The sequence below is a fragment of the Esox lucius genome, chromosome 10 (assembly GCF_011004845.1).
Source record: "Esox lucius isolate fEsoLuc1 chromosome 10, fEsoLuc1.pri, whole genome shotgun sequence".
In the NCBI taxonomy this organism is placed as follows: Eukaryota; Metazoa; Chordata; class Actinopteri; order Esociformes; family Esocidae; genus Esox; species Esox lucius.
Genome location: NC_047578.1, coordinates 21,935,817 through 21,956,498, shown reverse-complemented (window position 1 = coordinate 21,956,498; position 20,682 = coordinate 21,935,817). Strand labels below are relative to the sequence as shown.

The following is a 20,682-nucleotide window of genomic DNA, read 5'->3' as shown; positions in this document are numbered from 1 at the left end:
TAATCATCCCTATTAGCTAACACATTCTCATCCGCAGCATCACCACCCTGCCAGAGCATCAATTCATCTTCTGGGTCGTTATAAAACTATATAGAATACTGAATTACAAATTGTTTGTTTCAAATTGTTAATGAATTTGAATAATACAAGAATGTGTATATACAAAAATAAATGATTTGGATTAGAAGATTAGATTAGAAGAACACAGTATAGTTTATTAGACCATACAAATGTACAAAATGAAAATTACACAGCCAATCTATAGGTGACATGAATAAATTATCGAAAAACCAAGAGGAGTTATTAGAAAAAAACAAGTTTTCAAAAATGAATAGGCTATGTGAACGGCGTGTCTTTGCAGGTCTCTCCTGGGGGATGTAGTGAGGCTATCGAGTTGATTTTAATGCCAATGTCTAGCTCTAGTGGTCAAGAATATTGTTGGTAGTTCATTTCGTGAATAATTATTTAGCCTACTACATTTGAAGAATATTAATCTTCAGTAAAATTTGCAGATAAAATTCAAATAGAGAAAATAGGATGCATGTGTGATTTAGTTTCTCTTTCTCTCATAAAATAAAAACCGTAAAAATTGGTAATTGGTGACTGGTAAACAATATCATTGGTATTTCGTTTAGTTAATAATTATTTAGCATAATACATTTGTAGGCTTACATTTTAGATTTAAATTTGATGAATTAGTCTCCACAATAAGCTGAATATCCTAATGAAAAATGGTAACATGAGATAAGTAGCCTATATTGTTTGTATTATGTTTCAAAAATACCATCATTAAGTTTTTGAATGGTCATGAAATCTTGTATTTCATTTGTAAGTTCATTCAAATTCAACCAAGGCTCTGATCATTCATCTGGGGTATCGTGCTTTCATCCATTGATGTCATGCATTCAGTGAGGGTTGATAAGTGTCTGGGTACCATTTGGGTAAAATAAGAAAACGGGGGTAAAAAACTGGTAAATTGTCTCTAAATAGTTTTCTGTTTGTCAGTTTATAATTCTGACAATGAGACAATGTAATATACGCCTATTTAGGAAGAGTCAGGGGAGGAGGTTGTTGCTTTCAAAATGGCAGTTTTATTTTAATTACAAACTCAAACACCAATTGTTGTAGGCATTTGGCGATTCTAGTGTTAACAGAAGGGGAAAAAAAGCACCCAGTTAGTTTTTCTAAGACGTGTATAATATTCTGTAATCAAATATATTTGGAATATACTCTTCAATATCAACTGGATAACAGCATTTTCCAGTTGAGATCAGTATTGATGATGATACCCAAGTGGATCTGACGCAAACTGTCCGGCCGAGTATAACGCCCTTCTCTCAACTCCGCGCAACAGCACAAGTTGGAGGGGGCTCTCCTGGCGCTGGGGCAGTTCCAGCACGCCCTGTCTGAGCTGCAGTCCTGGCTGAGTCACACACACGCCACCCTGGACACCCAGAGGCCCATCAGCTCCGACCCCAAGGCCATCGAGATCGAGCTGGCCAAACACCACGTACGTCAAACTCCACGTCCACCCTTCCCGTGCTCTCCCGTGGGAACCGTCCACGGTTAAGCCAATTCCCGGACTTCAATTCACCTTCAACTCTATCCTCAATCTCCCCTCCATATCAACCCCTTGAATATCTCCCTTTAAAAGATTAAACGTGGTGGCCATTTTGTGCTGAAAAATGTTGTTGACATTGATTATTACATTGACAGAGTGTTACCGACTCCGCCTCCCTCCCTCAGGTGCTGAGGAACGATGTGCTGTCCCACCGCTCTACTGTGGAGACGGTGAACGCCGCGGGGGCCGAGTTGCTGGAATCCAGTCCCGGGGACGAGGCCAGCCACCTCCGAGACCAGCTGGACCAGCTCAACCACAGCTGGGAGACCCTGCTGCTCAAAACCCAGGAGCGGCAGAAATTGCTGGAGGCCGCTCTGCACCAGGTGGGCAGGATTAGAGGGCAACTGGGCTGAGAGGAGTGGCCCAAGTTATTAGTAGCGCCGGTGACCGGATCTTTCTAACTGAAGTGAACTTTACTAAGCCAATCTAAAAGAATGACAGCATTTCTCTATTCCTTCTTCTTCCGTAATGTCATCATATTGTAAAGTTTTTGTCTTGTGCAGGTCAATCTAAAAAAATATTTTAGAAAATGAATGAATGTTGCACACTATGAGGAAGGAAAACTATGGGGAATGACTCGGTAGCTCTGCCACTAATGAGAAACCACTCCTCAGGCGGAGGGTTTCCACGGTGAGCTGGAGGAGTTCCTGCAGTGGCTGAGGAGGACGGAGAGCCAGCTGTCGGCAGCCAAACCAACCGGGGGCCTACCTGAGACAGCCCGAGAACAGCTCCAACAGCACCTGGTAATACTAGGAGGACCACTTATGATACTATACACCGCCCAAACAAACACCAGATAGGATGGTCTATTTTTTGTTATTTTACAAGGGAAGTATGCTAAGAACACATTGTTATTTTCAACAACGACAGGAGCAATTTGGGTTCACTGTGTTGCCCAGGGACTGAATCACACAGGTTTTGACCTTGTCACCTCAGGGACTAGAACCAGCGACCTTTTTCATTTACAGGCCCACCGCTCTTTACTGCTAGGCCACCCTGCTGTCCCAATGCTCATATCTTATCTGTATAGCCCCTGTGTGTGTAGTTGTAGTGTGCCCCTGAGTGTGTATTGCAATACTTAACCTACATAGCTAACGCCTGTTATTATGGGCTTGATCCTCGAAGTCTTTTTCCTTTTTCCGAACCATTGCTACGCGTTTGCAGTGAATTGTTGAGGTTCCCTCCCTTCAGCTCTTTGGAAACACACTGAGGTTTGTGCTGTGTGTGTCCCTAGGAGCTCCAGACCCAGGTGACCCAGCGGGCAGAGCAGTACAACCGTATGCTGGATGCAGGGGAGTCCATGTTGCTTTCCCGCGGGGGAGAAGAGGGAGGCTCCGGAGCTGTTACGACCCAGACCCAACAGAACTTGGCCCTGCTGCAGAACAAGTGGGCCAGTCTTAACACCAAGATGGACGACCGTAGGGTAATAACAGAACCTCCTTTTAAACAGTTGAACGAAGGGCTGCGAGTAAATCCTCATGTTATCGTAGCGTAGAGCGAGACTCTAGAAATATGTAAATGAAGCATAAAAATCATTTAACTAATGTTTTTAACTAATACTGTTTAACGGATAGATTTAAAGAAAATATCTATATATTCATTTATCTTTGAAGGAGTCATTTTCAATGTTTATGTAAAACTTTTGCACAATCCTTTTCCTCCAGGCAAAGCTAGACGAGGCTGTGACCCTGGCCACTGGTTTCCAGACCTCCCTCCAGGACACTATCAACTGGCTGACCCAGGCAGAGCAGACCCTCAACATGGCCCAGCCGCCCTCCCTCATACTGGACACCGTCCTCTTCCAGATAGATGAACACAAGGTAGGCTCCCTGAAACAACATGGACTTCCGAATATCCTATTTAGCCGACATTCATTTCTCTGGCGTGTGGGATTAAATTGAAGAGTAGTCACCATAGATAGGAATAAGATAGAATTCACTGAATGTATTTCACATGGACATCAATCTGTAACATGCCCTCTGTCCATCTCTGCTTATACCAGGTGTTTGTGAACGAGGTGAACACCCACAGGGAACAGGTGTTGGCCCTGGAGAAGGCCGGCTCTCAGCTGCGTTTCGCCAGTCTGAAGCAGGACGTGGTGCTGATCAAGAACCTCTTGCTGAGCGTACAGGCCCGTTGGGACAAGCTGGTGCAGCGATCCCTGGACCGCGGGCGACACCTCGACGAAGCCCGCAAGAGGGCCAAGCAGGTAAGAGGGGGGAGGGGTTCGAGGAGCTTCACGTTCGTTATGTACGACTTGCTCTTCACCAAAGCGTCCCGCCCAAAAGGTCAAAGCACGGCAGCCATTTTATTTTAGAATGCCCCCCCCCCACACCATCAGTTTGAGATGGTAAACCAGTTTCTATATCCCTCTCTCTAGTTCCATGAGGCGTGGAGGAAACTGTCTGACTGGCTGGAGGAAGCTGAGAGCCGGCTGGACTCGGAGCTGGAAATCTCCAATGAGCCAGACAAGATCAAAATACAGCTGACCAAACACAAGGTGGAGTAGAAGTTGCACTTCAAAACGTAACGAGAAGAATACAGTTCTTGGTGGTTTAGATACTGAAAAGTACTGTATAGTTAAGAGAACACGGGTGCGCTTTTGAATTCGTACATCATTTTATCCATTGCAATAGACCTGCTTGCTTTAGTGTGATTACAAGGCTCTGACTGGAATAAAATGGTATTCTGAATTCCCTTCTTTCTCCCAACCCCTCATCTTCTCCTATTCTGTCTCTCTCTGCTCCCCTGTCTATCTCCCCCTCTCCTCCCTACAGGAGTTCCAGAAGACTCTGGGCTCTAAGCAGCCGGTGTATGACACCACGGTGAGGTCTGGTAGAGCCATGAGGGACAAGGCCACGCTGCCCGCTGACACCCAGAAACTAGACCACCTGCTGGGGGAGGTCAGGGACAAGTGGGACACAGTCTGTGGCAAGAGCGTGGAGAGGTAAAAGAAAACAGCTGGAGACGATTATAAAGACGATCAATTCCCTTTCAGCAAATTCACATGCCAAATTATCCTAATTGTAAAGCATTGAGAAGTGCTTTCTGACAGGAATTGAGATGATCCAAATAGCATAGATGAACAAGTCCATATGCTATCCCACCTTGAATGTGTCAAGACAAGTGTCTTATTTCCTTCTGCTTCAGGCAACACAAGCTGGAGGAGGCTCTTCTTTTCTCCGGCCAGTTTGCAGAGGCTCTGCAGGCCCTGGTGGACTGGCTGTACCGTGTGGAGCCCCAGCTGGCTGAGGACCTGCCTGTCCACGGAGATCTGGACCTGGTCTCCAACCTCATGGACTCTCACAAGGTACGCTTTTACATTCTGAGATGGAAAATATGAGAAAAAAGAAAATGAGAATGTGAACTTACACTCACCTAAAGGAGTATTAGGAACACCTGTTCAATTTCACATTAATGCAATTATCTAATCAACCAATCACATGGCAGTTGCTTCAATGCATTTAGGGGTGTGGTCCTGGTCAAGAAAATCTCCTGAACTCCAAACTGAATGTCAGAATGGGAAAGAAAGGTGATTTAAGCAATTCTGAGCATGGCATGGTTGTTGGTGCCAGACGGGCCGGTCTGAGTATTTCACAATCTGCTCAGTTACTGGGATTTTCACGCACGACCATTTCTAGGGTTTACAAAGAATGGTGTGAAAAGGGAAAAACATTCAGTATGCGGCAGTCCTGTGGGCGAAAATGCCTTGTTGATGCTAGAGGTCAGAGGAGAATGGGCCGACTGATTCAAGCTAATAGAAGAGAAACTTTGACTGAAATAACCACTTGTTACAATCGAGGTATGCAGCAAAGCATTTGTGAAGCCACAACACGCACAACACACACACCTTGATACGGATGGGCTACAACAGCAGAAGACCCCACCGGGTACCACTCATCTCCACTACAAATAGGAAAAAGAGGCTACAATTTGCACGAGCTCACCAAAATTGGACAGTTGAAGACTGGAAGAATGTTGCCTGGTCTGATGAGTCTCGATTTCTGTTGAGACATTCAGATGGTAGAGTCAGAATTTGGTGTAAACAGAATGAGAACATGGATCCATCATGCCTTGTTACCACTGTGCAGGCTGGTGGTGGTGGTGTAATGGTGTGGGGGATGTTTTCTTGGCACACTTTAGGCCCCTTTGTGCCATTTGGGCATCGTTTAAATGCCACGGCCTACCTGAGCATTGTTTCTGACCATGTCCATCCCTTTATGACCACCATGTACCTATCCTCTGATGGCTACTTCCAGCAGGATAATGCACCATGTCACAAAGCTCGAATCATTTCAAATTGGTTTCTTGAACATGACAATGAGTTCACTGTACTGAAATGGCCCCCACAGTCACCAGATCTCAACCCAATAGAGCATCTTTGGGATGTGGTGGAACGGGAGCTTCGTGCCCTGGATGTGCATCCCACAAATCTCCATCAACTGCAAGATGCTATCCTATCAATATGGGCCAACATTTCTAAAGAATGCTTTCAGCACCTTGTTGAATCAATGCCACATAGAATTAAGGCAGTTCTAAAGGCAAAAGGGGGTCAAACACAGTATTAGTATGGTGTTCCTAATAATCCTTTAGGTGAGTGTAAATTTCTTGTTGTGTTTGATCATTTGTTTCCCCTCTGGGGAACTGGTGTAGTATACAGTGCCAATGCTGAAGTATTTATACATCTGACCAATTCTCTAATTCTGCTGGATTATAAATGGTACATTATAATTTTGTTCTGTTTGATGTTTTATATTAAAACACAGATACTCAAAATCAATTATTGTAAGATGACATTGTTTTTGTGTTCGGATAGTTATGTACGGAAATATGTTTCTTTCATTATGTCTTCATATTTGACAGCCCTGCGCCAAAGATTTCCATGTAGTGTTTGACAATGTTTTGAAACTGTTCCCTCAGGCCTTCCAGAAGGAGTTGGGGAAGAGGACCAGCAGTGTCCAAGCCCTGAAGCGTTCAGCCAGAGAGTTGATGGAGACAGGCCGCGATGACACCGCCTGGGTCAAAGTTCAACTGCAGGAGCTCAGCAACCGCTGGGACACAGTCTGTGCCCTGTCCGTCACCAAACAGACCCGCCTCCAGCAGGCCCTGAAACAGGTCAGTCAGGACTCACATAATTTACAGGAAAGACAAGGGACATCTTTTCCTGTATCGATAACCAGCCTGGGAGCTTCAATAGTACAGTGAACGCTGGTTACCACCCAAGCCTTTGTCGTTTTTTCTCACCCCCTCCCACCCCACCTCCTCATCCACCTCCTCATCCACCTCCTCCATATGTCAGGCGGAGGAGTTCCGGGCGGCTGTTCAGCTGCTGCTGGAGTGGCTGTCGGAGGCGGAGCAGACGCTGCGCTTCCGCGGCGTGCTCCCCGAGGAGGCAGAGACCCTGCAGACGCTGCTCCACACCCACCGGGACTTCATGGGCACGGTGGAGGAGAAGCGGACCGACGTGAACCGGGCGGCCGGACAGGGCGAGGCCATACTCACCATGTGCCACCCGGACTGCATCACCACCATCAAACACTGGATCACCATCATCCGCGCCCGCTTCGAAGAGGTAGGTCGGCGGTGGGGGGGGGCAAAGTAAACGAGTCAGAGAGAGAACAGGGAGATCAAGAGAATCGATCCCTCCGTCAGAACACACGACTGACAAGTTGAGCTGAGTTCGTCATTATTGAACTAATTGGTAAATTATGTGATTAGCAATGCAAATTAAATGAAGATTTTTAAATGTATCTATTAATCTGTGAATTCATCCCCTACAGGTGCTCACATGGGCCAAACAACACGAGCAGCGCCTGGAGACTGCTCTGACCGAGCTGCTCAACAATGCCACGCTTTTGGAGGAGCTGCTGTCATGGTTGCAGTGGGCGGAGACCACTCTGGTCCAACGTGATGCAGAGACCCTCCCCCAAGACATCCCTCAGCTGAAGACACTAATCACAGAACACCAGGTGGGAGGAGTGTGCCTTTCTCAACTCATCATTGGCTAGCTTATGTTTAGCATGTTAAGAATGCTCTGCAGTATCTTAAGCGCATCATATATATTTTATGCCACGAACTGGATAGTTTTTTGATGTTGACTTAGTACACAATAAACAGGGACCCATTTTGATGCATGAGCACCACTTTCACAACTACTGGTTAATTGTGATAAACAGTGTCTAATGACAATGCATTTTCCCCAGGTGTTTATGGAGGAGATGACCCGGAAGCAACCGGACGTGGACAAAGTGACCAAGACTTACAAGAGGAAACCAGCGGAGCCCCCCAGCAGCCTGGCGGAGAGGAGAGGGGCCCGTACGTTACCTGTAACCTCGCCGAGACACACACATTACGATAAATGAATGCATAAATAAGGAGAATAGTCATGAAAGTGACAAGTGACTAATCTCCATCAACACTAAACTCTCTACATTGCTCAGTAATCTTGGCACCTCTCCTTACAGGTAGAAACCAGCAGCAACAACAGCACCAGCAACAGGCGGCCATGCAGGTCGCCGGGGGCAACCCCCGCCTGACCCAGCTGTGCTCCAGGTGGCAGCAGGTGTGGCTACTTGCCCTCGATCGCCAGCGCAAGCTCAACGACGCCCTCGACCGGCTGGAGGAGGTACTGCGTTGTAACAATCCTTGTTTTCCTCCTGGAACGGTAGCATTCCTCGGTTATCTCACGTTGTCTTTCTGTCCCCAGCTGAAAGAGTTTGCCAACTTTGACTTTGACGTGTGGAGGAAGAAGTACATGCGCTGGATGAACCACAAGAAATCTCGCGTCATGGACTTCTTCAGGCGCATCGACAAGGACCAGGATGGCAAGATTACTCGCCAAGAGTTCATCGACGGCATCCTGGCCTCAAGTATGTTGTTTGGATTGTTTTACGCTAGAGAGAGCCAAGTGCAGCTAACTCTGTTGCTTGCCTTAATTGGGGCCAATTTGAACTCTAGGTATAATCTGCTTCATTATAAAGCCAAGTCCTGACCTCAGACAAATCCTAGGTCTGGCCTCAAACATTTAGGTACTTATATGTGAGTTTCAATTTCTGTATGTTTCTTGACTGTCTTAAATGCTGATAAGGCTTGTATCTTGCTGATAAATCCTAGACATTGGTGATAAGTCCTATATTTTGGTGATTAATCCTAGATCATGGTGATTAGTCCTGCATGTTGGTGATCAATCCACCTGTCCTATATCCTGTGATAAGTCCTAAATATGGGTGATTTGTTCAATATAATTTCCTGACTGTTGATTGTGCTGTGCAGAGTTCCCCACCAGCAGGCTTGAGATGACAGCGGTGGCAGACATCTTTGACAGGGACGGCGATGGCTACATCGACTACTACGAGTTTGTGGCGGCGCTGCATCCCAACAAGGACGCCTATCGGCCCACTACCGACGCCGATAAGATCGAAGATGAGGTGAGGAAGACACATACACACCGACGTATCAACGAGCACATCGGGTGCAGCAGCAGCTCGCGGATGGGAGTTTGGTTAAGCTGGTCTTGTGACTTTGTCATATCTGTCTGTTCTCTGTGCAGGTGACCAGACAGGTGGCTCAGTGTAAATGTGCCAAGAGGTTCCAGGTGGAGCAGATAGGAGAGAACAAATACAGGGTATGTCCATTTCAGCTATCCACTTTGTACATTCACAGACACTCAGTGAACATGTTGTTATATATTTTGTCCGCACTATGAGTTAGTATTAGATAAGAGTTATTGTATTTTTAAATGCAGATGGGCCAGAGCAATTACAAGGTGAGTCCACCTGAGTCTACACTGCTGTGGACATAATAACCCCCCCAAAGATAGCTTTTTATTTTTGTTTTGCTTGGTCAGCTTCTACTTAGCTAAATACAGATTTTAGACGCTACTTGACTAAAGTGAATCTCTGCAATGTTTCAAATAATGTAAATTGAAGTTGACTGCAATTGCAGTCAGGTGGGTCTAGGGCGCCGTCTAAAATGGAATTCTATTCCCTTGTATTGTTCACTACCTTTTATCAAAATGCACTATTCTTTTTTTCATTTATTTTTTACCAGGGCCCTGGTCGAAAGGTATCCACATGTAGGGAATAGAGTACCATTTAGGATGCAGGATGTTAACTGAGTTTTATCACTACTTTGAGCACCAATAACTGCTGTTGTTGAATTAACGAGTGAGACCACACCATTAGTTAAGCATTTAAATGTTAGCCAGTAACAGTAGCACTCACCTAGCTTTGTAAGCAAACTGCTCTAAGCTTTGCCATGTACTTGTATAAAAGGGTGGTTACATTATTGATTATTATGAAGACACCTGTGGGCCAAAGAAGAGCATCTCATGGACCGCATATGGCCTGCAGGCCATATGTTATGCACCCCTGCTTTTTAACATATAATATTTATCAATGCCTATTTTTAATCACAGCACTATGGGATTGACGGGCTGTGTGTGCTTCTCACCAACAAACACATAACTGCAATATGACTAAAATATATCTTGGAAACCATAACATTTATCACATTTCCAGGATTAGCCACTACCACTACCATCGCTGTGTACTTCACTGTGTTTTATTTTTGTGTGTATACTTCATTATCCATGGGTTAATGATGTCCTATGTCTGGGAAAGACATGGAACTACTAACAACTGCATCAAGCTTCGGTCACGTTATAATGTGACATCACATCTCTCAGTCTGTCTGACTGAGTCTCCTGTCTTGTGTCTGTCTATCTGGCTTCAACTTTCACTGGCTTATCCATCTTGCTGTGTCTTTGAATGGCAGTCATTTGGCACTTTAACTTCTAAATATAGACATTAGGAAATAGGATAATATATCTTTATCCGATTTTCACTGAATCCTTATGCTTATGAACCCAAGTTTAGGAGAGATTAAAAGGCAAACCGAGTAACTGTAAATTAAATACAGTAGGTTATGTTTAGAGTCATAATGTATGTACAGTAGTTAGCCTGAGTTCCCTATTTAAATTAGGTCTTATTTAATGACAGGTATTAGTCTTAAATGTTTGTCTGTACATGTTTATTTCACGCTTTCTCTTTTTCTTTCTCTTTGTTTATTCCTCCTCTTCGTCTGATGGATTTATTGTAGTTCTTCCTTGGAAACCAGGTAAAGTTGACTCGCGTGTTTGTGACTGGTCCTTTGAAATCTGCTTCCTGAATCTCCACCAATACCCTGGCCTCAATTCCACTCTACACACAATGATTTTCTACATAGCTACAAAGGCATTTCCTGTTTGAGCGGAAATGACAACTAGTTGCCAATCGCGGAAGTGGATTTCAGAGACCATTGAGGTTGTGCTTTTGGTGTGATTCAGCAGATTTGGGACAGTGTTCTGTTTTGAGAATTATATCTATCTTGCACAATGGAATGGGTTATAACAATAAGGCTTCTAATGGTAACCGGGGGGGTTACCTGATCCATTTTCCTTTGGACTGGGGAAAATGGAGAAATCATGCAGCTTGGAGAGTAGTAAAAGATGAACCTGGTCCCCTATCTGTTTCGTACTGTCTTGCCATATACGAAATGACCATGGATGCCCATGGAGTGGGCAAGACGGCTTAAACAGATCAGGCTTTTCCAAGCTCTCTCTTACTTGGTATCGCTTCATAGTTCCAGGTGATATAGCAGTTCACCATAGTAATGCTGAGTGAAATGAAAAAGTCCTTCTGCATGAAACAAAAATCATATTAATTCATTCTGATGTTACTATGGTAAGGAATTGTTTGGTTTTTGATTTTTGGGTGAGCTGGGCTTTCCATAAATAATTGTGTGGTTTGGTCAATGCATGGGTCGTGGAGGTTGATTTGCATGGAGGGGCGTATAGTTTTGCTCGAATCGAAATGGGCTCTTCTCTTTAATGATCTTCAGATCTTGTCCATCAAGAATGGTTTTTCGTACGTCATTGTACTGATTTTTTGTCTCCCGCTGTTCCCTCATCGGTCCATTTGCTCTGGCGTCCGTGGCTGTGGTAGTTTGGGGACTCTCAGCAGTTGCGGCTGGTACGAATCCTGCGCAGTACGGTCATGGTGCGAGTCGGAGGGGGTTGGATGGCCCTGGATGAGTTCTTGGTCAAGAACGATCCATGCAGAGGTGAGTGGGAGTGTATACACACACACACACACACACACACACACACACTGACAAGACATTGACAGTGCCAGCCACCAAAGACACTGCAATGGGGGGGAAAGGGTCCAGATTAAGGGTACCTACTGGTATGGGTTTTCACCTTTTACCCCACACATTTCAGAGCCTGCTGGTTTTCGGTTTAACATGATAATTGCACTGTTGGTGTCCTAAGTTTGTAAGGGGGTGGCCTGCACCAGGCTTGGAGATCCAGAGTTTAAATTAAGGGGTTTGTTTCAAATAAATAATAAGATATACACATATAACCTCTCAGGTGAACCTTTTCAGAGTTCTCTCTTTTTTTTCAAGCTTCCACTGTCTGGTTTCTCTCTCTGTGTCATCATCCCTTCTTTCTCTTCATACATGTTTTTGCTAGTTCTTTGAGGTGGCAACCACCCAGTCCCCTCCTCATCTTTCCTCCTTTCTCTCTTTCTGTTGGTATCCCTTTTTTCAAGCTCTTCATCTACCTCCCTTTCTCCCCCATGTTTGTTTTTCTGTTGTTTTCTCATTCATTCATTGGTTACACGGCCCATTCCTTCAGTGTGGCGTCGCATGGTGCATGATCCTCAGTTCTTCTCACCTCCCTCTTCCCTTTGCCCTCTCCCTCCTTCCTTCTCTCCTTTTCTCTCTCCTTCCAGTGCAACATCCCGGACTTAAGATCCTTCGCTCCGACTCCAGTAGCACCATTTCATCTCGTATAGGTTGGGTTTCCCTCGCTCTCTTTCCCTTCTTTTTCGGTTGACCTGTCTCTCTCACTCCCTCTTGGATGTTAATTTTGATTTCATTTTTGTTTTTGTTTTTGGAAGCTTTTTGCTGTGCTTTGCTGACCGTGACACTGAACTAACTTCCCCACACTTTCTGGCTATATGCGAATGCTAGCAGCACAAAGGGATACCCATCTACACACAGGTTATAGGGCCGAGTCATTAACCTGTGTCTTTGACACTGATCAACTGTATGTGTGTGTGTATGTGCGTGTGTTCACTTTGTTTTAAAGTTGTCACTCTGCTACTTTGGTTTCCTGATGTATCCCCCTCCTTAACTCCTTCAACCTTGGCAACACTTTACTCCCTGTGCCACTATCTCCTTTGTTCATCCTGGGGTGAGAAAAAGAATGTGTGCGTATCTGGGAGAGAGTGCTGAGTAGAAGGAATGTGTGTGTGTATTTCCATCTCACTGAGCACGCCACTATTTCACGTTGTCTCCTGTTTCTCTCAGTGACGGTCACTCCCGGCTATTTCTGCTGCAGAGGTACCTACAATCCCTCTCTCCCCCATTCCTCCACTGTCCACCCCTCCATCTCCCTGTTTCGCCAGCCAGCCATTCCTTCAGCCCTAAATCTCTCATTCTAACCGCTCTGTCCATGTGTCTATGTGTTTATATCAATGTGTGGGTGTATGTATGGGTATACATGTCTAAGTCTTGTCTGTGTGCCAATCTGCACCATGCTTCCCATTTAACAACAGGGTTAGGCCAGCCTTGGTCTTGGTTGGTGATTGTTGACATGTGGATCCAAAATGGCTGCCGTTTGAATGGGATAGTCCATAGAGAAACTTAGAGGACCCATCCTCATCAATTTCACTTTATGGAGTCAGTGAGAACGCAGACCTCACGGCTAAAGGCTTTACTTATTTGAATGTAGTCAAGTGAGTAGGACTTCAAACTTACTTCTTCCAGGTGGCCAATTCTAATGACTCCTTCCGGGTTGTAAGGAAGGATAAGCCAATGAAGTTGATCAGTAAGGCCGACATTAAAACTCCCACCCACGTGACTATATTATAATGATGTATGCCTTCAAGACTGATACTGTTGGCCACTAGATGCCTCTACCCTTCTCTATGGGTATGTCCCATAAAAAGGAGACTGTCCAAGACCTAGGTGTGGCCAGCCTGGGTTTCTAATAGTGCTGGAAGCTCAGCTCTTTAAATGTGATGGCGGGCAGGGACTGAATTAGAGGGTGCACCTGGCTCGCGGGGGGACATAATTGCAGGGCGCACACCCATTATTATTGACTTGCTTTGCTGCTGTTGCTAGGGGATGACTGAGGGGGTGTGTCCTGTCCTGAGTAAAGCTGCTGACCACGGGTACAATACATTGCTGCTAATGCTAGCTGCAGCCCTGTCCCTCTCTTTCTGTCTCTTTCTTGTTTTCCCTTCTCTTTCTCCCTCTATTTCTCATTGTGGCTGGCTTCTCTGGGCTTGAGTGTTGTGTGCTGGGGCTGCCTGCTGCACTATCCTGTCTAAGAATGCTTCAATGAGTGTCAATAGGACGGGAGTTCTCTGTAATAATGTGCCGGGTCTCCCCCAAAGCTTAACCAGGCATGCCCCACAAACGTTTATGTGCAAAGGAATGCATAAACGAGTTGACAGAGTGACTTCCTGACAGTGAGAGAAGAGAGGCTGTGCTTTGGCTTACAGACAGGCCTCACCAGCCACCTAGGAGCTGTTCTATCAGTTTGGCTATGGTAGTAATAATGAAAGCAGAAATATTTCAGTTTAGGCGTTGTTGAACATGTTTCTCTAACTGTTTACTGACCTCCAACCTCCGTGAGGACGTCTTACCCTCCTTCAGTCACACTCCAAACTGCACCCACCCACCCACCCTCCCTCCCTTAGAAGTAGCCCAGCCAGAAGTGCACTTAACCAACTCTGATCCATCCCTCCCTCCCCTCACACTCTGCTCAGCACTGACTCGACCACACAGTGCACCGACTGTGAGAGCAGTGACTCGACGGGGAAGCACTGACTCTCTGCCTCGCACTGACTCGCTGCCTGGCTGTGTAACGCAGCCCACCATTGACTGAACTGACGCCTGTTGTTTCCCTCCATTTCTCTGTCTTTGGCTCCCTCTCTCTGTCTCTCCCTTCCTTCCCACGCTCTCCAGCACGTGGACGTACCAACCTGGAGCTACGTGAGAAGTTCATCCTGCCAGAGGGGGCTTCCCAGGGCCTGGCGGCGTTCCGCTCCCGGGGCCGGCGCTCCAAGCCCGGGTCCCGCACGGCCTCGCCTACCCGCTCATCCTCCTCAGCCTCGCACAGTGCCCACAGCTGTGCCTCCTTGCCCTCGGCCCCCGCCACCCCCACCGCCTCCTCTAGGGTAAGAGCCCCCAACCGCATTCTGCCCCAAAGAAATGTAAGTACTAGAACGGGATAGAATTACTACAATGCTCCTTTGTCCTGGGTGGAGGTGAACTGAATCGGCCATCCAGGGCGATGCCCCTGGTGCTCTTCACACCACGTATTGGTTAACATGGTCATTTTAGGGCTTTTCTGTTACAAAGTCACTAGTGTCTTTAATACTGGCCGAGCAGAAGCTACTTTACAAAAGGAGCGCAAAATCACCATTAAGAGATCCCAATGGAAACAAAAACGAAACTGACAGCCACGCCACACGACATGTGCATGTCAGCACCACACAACACATTTTGATTCGTCAAATGTGTTATTCACAACTTCCTGTCACAAGTCTTTGTTGTCACCATCGTTGTTTTCGCGGTGGCACAATACTGAAATGTGTCTAATGCATTCAAACGTAGATTTGATCATACTTAAAATAAACCCTGGTCGTTCTCATGTATACAACTGAATCCCACATTTTAGACAGGTAGCCCGTGTTTCGTATTATGTAGCAGCACTGGTATTCAATCAGTCAGGTTGCAGTGGGTTAAAAAATGCTAGTCTAGTTTTATTGCTCCCTATTGTTACAGTTCAGCTTGAAGTAAAGAAAAAAAGATATTCAATCAGTCTTGTAGGATCATTGACAAAATAGAAAAAGGACGAAAAATCACATTTCTACCATATTATCCATGATCATCTGTGTGTCGTTGTGGTGATCATTAGTTGTGTAGTGTCTGGTCTTTGTGTGATATTTAGACTGTGTACGTGTGTAGCGTGAGTCTTTGTTAAAATGGTCATCACCCCCATTTCTGCACGTCAACAACAATTATCACGTCCTTAACGGTGAATTTTTCATTTGTTCTGTTTTATGTCCTTTTTTTTTTTTCTTCTTCTGTCTCCCCAATCCCTAAATCCACCCCTGCTAACCTTGCTTGACCAAAAAATAATCTCCCTTCACTGTTTTTCATTCTGTTTTTAAATCCGTCCATCCACCCATCCTCGCATATAAAACATACTGCGCTGCACTACCTGCTTCCCCTCGGCCCTCTCCATCCCTCTCCCTCATTTCCTTTACTTCACTTCCCTTCTCCCTCCTTTTTTCCCCTCCTCCATGGCTGCACACACCCAACCCCCCCCTCCCCCCACCCCCCCCCGGTCCCCTCCCGCCCTCCTTCCCTGATCCCAGTCCTCAAACTCGCGCGGCTATGCCAAGCCCTGGCTGGCACACAGTAAAACTCCGATGCCAACCAAGTGCCAGTCCTGCCCAGAGCACGGCCACACCACCCCTGGGCCCGAGGTAACGCGTCTGACCCCCTTCACGCCAAACCCCGCCAACCCCAGAGAGCTGATAACACACTAACGTACACACTGACCCCTGGTGGCCACATTGGGGTCACACTGTAGCGCCGGAACCGATAACAGGAGCCAGCTGAAAATGTTCTTACACAAATTCTTGTTTGGTGCATTATTATAATGCATTGTAACAATGTGTAATCACTCCCGACAAGCATACCTATGAATAAGATAATATTATAAGGAGTTCCTCTAACGGAAAACAGTGAGAAAATAATCTTTATTAGACTACATGTATAGATGTAGGATCTCCATTTGAGCAGTTGTCCTCTCATCAATGACTATAATCCTGCAGGAATTACATGAATCCTAATTAATTGAATCCTAATACATTTTGTTGGGGTTGACGCATTTACTATTAATATCTTTAGTCTGAGATGCATCTTGTTGAACTGGTTCTTTTAGGCATTTTGTTGTTTGGTTTTGGTCATTTTGCAAGTGTTTTCATCGCTTAATTAGGCTAGTGTGAAAGGAGTGGCAAAGGACTGAATCTTCTTCAGTTCTTAGGTTACTGTTATTTTATCCGGGGAACCAATTTAGACAATAATGCGAAAGGGAATTATTTATTTTTTTGTACCAAGTTAGACTCAATATGACATCATACACAGTGAGGCAACGTCCTGCCTACAAACAGTCAACGACAGAACATTCCACTGTCGGCATGCCTAACGACTCATTGGGAAGAGCCTACATTGGCAACCTTGGCTGACGTACAGCCCTGTGTCGAGGTACTCGATCAGTCGTCCGCTGTCTCACATGTCCTGTGTCTGCATGTAGGGGGCGGCATCGGGGACCAAGCTGAAGAGGCCCACTTTCCACTCGAGCCGAGGGTCTCTGACTGGAGAGAATGGAGGAGCGACACCGATCTCAACCAAACCCGGACGCACTGGTATAAACATAATTCCCTTTATAGATTTTTTTTATTGAAAACCATTTCATTAACCGTCGTTATAGTTACAGTTTTCTTTTATTACGGTATGAAGATATCTCACACTTTATTAGTTGCTGAACTCGTATAGTTTTTGAAATGTGACTCGCGTGTCTTTCTCTTATCTTCCCGTCAGACCCTAAGCGCACCCCGTCAGGTGCCAGTGGCCCTGCCAGCCGGGCGGGCAGCAGAGCGGGCAGCAGAGCGGGCAGCAGAGCCAGTAGCCGGCGGGGCAGTGATGCCTCGGACGCCTCTGAGCTCCTGGAGACACGCTCAGCCTGTTCGGACACCTCGGACACGCCCAGGCGTCCTGGAGCCGCCAAGCCCTCCAAAATACCTACCATCTCCAAGAAGACCCCCAGCCCAAAGACGCCCACATCTGGGAAAAAATAGACCGGGACATCATGAAAACGTCATGCAACAAACTGAAAAGGTGTCTAGAACGTGACGTTAAAATAGCATGTTGACGTCTCGACTGTTGGTCTGGTTCAGCTCCTAGGGAGAGACCCCTTAACACCAGCCGGGAGGGAACGGATCATCCAATCAGATTAACTAGAACTGACCTTCTCCCGTATTTATTGGACAGACTACTGGCGGCCATATTGGGTGTCACGTTTGATCCAAACGTCCATCTGTAGGGCTTGCATGGGATTCATGCAGCAAGATGACTGTTTGAAGGGAGAGGGGGATATTTTAGGGAAAATATGCCTGTTTCTCCCTTTCCCTCCCTCCTACACACACTTTAAAAAGACACTCACTGGGGGGGCATGGAAGCCCGGGTTAGTGCCCTTAGACAGGCGCGAAGAGGAACAGAACTCTCCCCTTTAAAAACCCAGACCCCAGTTTGCCTTCCAGCCTCCTGTGCGCTCTCTCTCGTACCGCAATTGTGCGAGACTTTTCTAGAGAGCGCCACAGCAGTTTGAACCGACAAACAACCATCAGACATCATGCTGCCTTATTTGTGTTCCACATTTCTGCCCTTACTTTGACCCAATCGGAGTTCCGCAGCGTTAGCTCGAGCCTTGTAACTGCTGTGTGTGTACACAGACTGACACACACTTAGGTGGTGGACGAGAGCACCGATGACTGAAAACCCGCTGGAGAATGGCGTTCAGAAGAACTGAGCCGTGGGTGTTGTGGACATTTCTGTCTCGACGTGAGTTAAAAGTGAAAATATGCAAGGACTGCCATCTTGTTTTTCCAACCGTCCTGGACGGCGGGGACGCGAGGAGGAAGGACACCTCAGCATGCCTGTGGGTGCGGAAACATCCAGACTAAGCATGGACTGTTGAGTGTGTGGGCGGCGCCCCTCCGACCACTTCCTGCACTGAGCTAACTGCCTAAACCTCAAGCCCAGGAGACTGTTGAAGTAGCGGGAAAACACACGCAGACAGACCGCAAGGTCCTCACGAGCCACTGCGACACTCGAGGTGTGTTTGAAGACGGATTTGTTGGAAGAGGGGGTTTGTCACATTGTCTTATAGTCTGAAACGATTTACCCGAGAAAAAGTGTCATGCTTTTAGTTGGACCCCGACTAAAAATGGGGTTTCAGTAAGGAGACTCTTAATTGAAGACCAGTGCACTCTGACAGTCTGTATCGCTGTAATTCCACTTTGCCCCGCCCTCCTCTGTTGCCTACTAATGAGAGGCAAATGCACACGTGTGTCGACGTCGCGTGTTTCCGAGATCATGGATTTGCGTTAATGCAAAGATTTCATTTGTGAATGTTTTTCTTTCGTTCTGGTTAATTTATAATCCTGTTGTATTGTTTTGTTTTTTTAGCTTAAGAAAAAAAAAGTATATTTATTTTTCAGTTCATATCACCTTGGAGAATGATTAGTATTAAGGTAATGAAATCATGATGATGTTTTGTACCAAGGAAAATGTCCACTCCTCTTTTCAGTGTTGTGTGTTTGTACATGCATAACATTACTCGACTAGATCGCTGACTTATTCCCATGGCAGACTTTTTTGCTAACAACTAGAACTCCCAGATCATGACCAAAGGGGGTTTCCCTTATTGTGTTGACAAAGAAAACTACAAATATGGATGACAGGGAACTGAAGGGTGCCCAACACAGAACCCCAGTGTACCTCCTCATAGGTGTCTTTCATGGGTGCAAACGGCTCCCCTGTCTCTTGATGAGCGCTGAAATATATGAAAACCTAATGAACGAAAATGACATCTTAAGGTGATTTTTATTTATTTATTGTCTCTTTTGGGGTGAGGATCACGGCGTCGGAGATAAACCTTTTGATGCTGTCTTATTCTCCGTGTGATGATGAGGAACAATGGATGGGGGGTACAACTGAAATGTGTAAAAGAAAAATACTAAGATTATAAACCTTTTTGTTTTCTTTTTGTATTAAAAAGTATGCTTGCAGTAAAAATCTGTCAGTGTGGATTTGATTTGTGTGTGTTTATGGTTTACTATGACCATAGCTTACATTCTGTGTGTGTGTGTGTGTGTGTGTTTACATATATATCTGGGTGTGTCAACATGCATGTCTGGGGTCTGTGTAGCAAAGTCCCTTTAAACACTGGAAATGGCTTGGTCATTAAGGTTGGCCTCCAATTAGCTCCTCCAGAGATAAGGACACACCCTGTTGTATCTTCAAGGAGGGAGGGGGTCTCTGTGGTCACATATTCTTCTCCTTAGCCTTAATAATCTATATTTTGTGTATGATTCCATTTGTATAGAGACAATTTCATTCTGTTTCAGTACTGGCTACTACTAAGATTTAAGGAGTGTCTGTGTGTGTGTTTGCGTGTGTGTGTGTCTGCGTGTGTGTGTGTCTGCGTGTGTGTGTGTCTGCGTGTGTACGTGTGTGCATGCAGGGACTAGGCACGAATATGAAGCTATTACTGAAGGAAGTAATCCACCCAAAACCACACATTCCTTTTATACTCGACTAAGTAAAACATTTTCTGTATTTTGTAGTTATAGGTTGGCGAGTAATGTAATATTAATGTTATAAAACCACTTCAACATTTTGCATCAGGACAAAAAATATGTATCATATTTCATTTGATTAAGATCACGTTTCCTGTTCAAAATCTGTGTACAAGTAGACTGAGGCAACTGTGCGAAATGAGTCTGAAAGGACAGTGTTGCTGGTTCAACTGAAATTTCCATAGAAATAAACACAAGCTGCACAAAAGGCCTAGAAAAGTAGACACATTTTGACAAAATGTAACACATGACAAAACTGAAGCTGGGAGACATTGAGGAAAATGTGCAAACTGCTTTTGTTCATGGTCGTTTGTGGAGGACAGTACAATTACTTGATGGCACACTGTATTATGAGGAAACTCATGATCTAGATGGATAAATGTGTTCTAAATGAGTATGTCTATACCATCACCTGGCTGATTTGGTCATCAGGAGTGCAGATGTGTTTTCTATATTGTTATAAAAGGTCATAGTGCATCAAAGTTATGGGGATAGAAGTGTGATGCATTACTACATGATTTTATGATTTCACAAATCATGGAATTTCCAAATAAAAATTCCATGATTTGTGTT

At 45.5% G+C, this 20,682-nt stretch overlaps 1 protein-coding gene across 32 annotated transcripts in view; it reads left to right on the top strand.

Annotated features, from left to right (window-relative positions):
* Positions 1 to 20,682, top strand: part of macf1a (microtubule actin crosslinking factor 1a) — a 217,766-nt gene that overhangs the window by 183,184 nt on the left and 13,900 nt on the right. For 15 of the 32 annotated variants that reach the window (XM_020050185.3, XM_010873839.5, XM_034294848.1 and 12 more), the window contains 26 exons: positions 1,355 to 1,510; positions 1,747 to 1,944; positions 2,236 to 2,364; positions 2,856 to 3,044; positions 3,286 to 3,441; positions 3,624 to 3,830; positions 4,002 to 4,121; positions 4,399 to 4,568; positions 4,772 to 4,931; positions 6,542 to 6,736; positions 6,921 to 7,193; positions 7,402 to 7,590; positions 7,825 to 7,936; positions 8,086 to 8,246; positions 8,328 to 8,490; positions 8,894 to 9,048; positions 9,171 to 9,245; positions 9,366 to 9,386; positions 10,721 to 10,738; positions 11,605 to 11,722; positions 12,397 to 12,459; positions 12,977 to 13,009; positions 14,642 to 14,853; positions 16,060 to 16,170; positions 17,004 to 17,115; positions 17,291 to 19,548. In XM_020050185.3, the coding sequence (XP_019905744.2) occupies positions 1,355 to 1,510; positions 1,747 to 1,944; positions 2,236 to 2,364; positions 2,856 to 3,044; positions 3,286 to 3,441; positions 3,624 to 3,830; positions 4,002 to 4,121; positions 4,399 to 4,568; positions 4,772 to 4,931; positions 6,542 to 6,736; positions 6,921 to 7,193; positions 7,402 to 7,590; positions 7,825 to 7,936; positions 8,086 to 8,246; positions 8,328 to 8,490; positions 8,894 to 9,048; positions 9,171 to 9,245; positions 9,366 to 9,386; positions 10,721 to 10,738; positions 11,605 to 11,722; positions 12,397 to 12,459; positions 12,977 to 13,009; positions 14,642 to 14,853; positions 16,060 to 16,170; positions 17,004 to 17,115; positions 17,291 to 17,547 (3,753 nt within the window). In that variant the 3' untranslated portion in view covers positions 17,548 to 19,548. Of the gene's footprint in view, positions 1 to 1,354; positions 1,511 to 1,746; positions 1,945 to 2,235; positions 2,365 to 2,855; positions 3,045 to 3,285; positions 3,442 to 3,623; positions 3,831 to 4,001; positions 4,122 to 4,398; positions 4,569 to 4,771; positions 4,932 to 6,541; positions 6,737 to 6,920; positions 7,194 to 7,401; positions 7,591 to 7,824; positions 7,937 to 8,085; positions 8,491 to 8,893; positions 9,049 to 9,170; positions 9,246 to 9,365; positions 9,387 to 10,720; positions 10,739 to 11,604; positions 11,723 to 12,396; positions 12,460 to 12,976; positions 13,010 to 14,641; positions 14,854 to 16,059; positions 16,171 to 17,003; positions 17,116 to 17,290; positions 19,549 to 20,682 lie in introns of those variants that run through there. The other 17 variants (XM_034294861.1, XM_034294872.1, XM_034294865.1 and 14 more) reach the window with 14 other exon arrangements.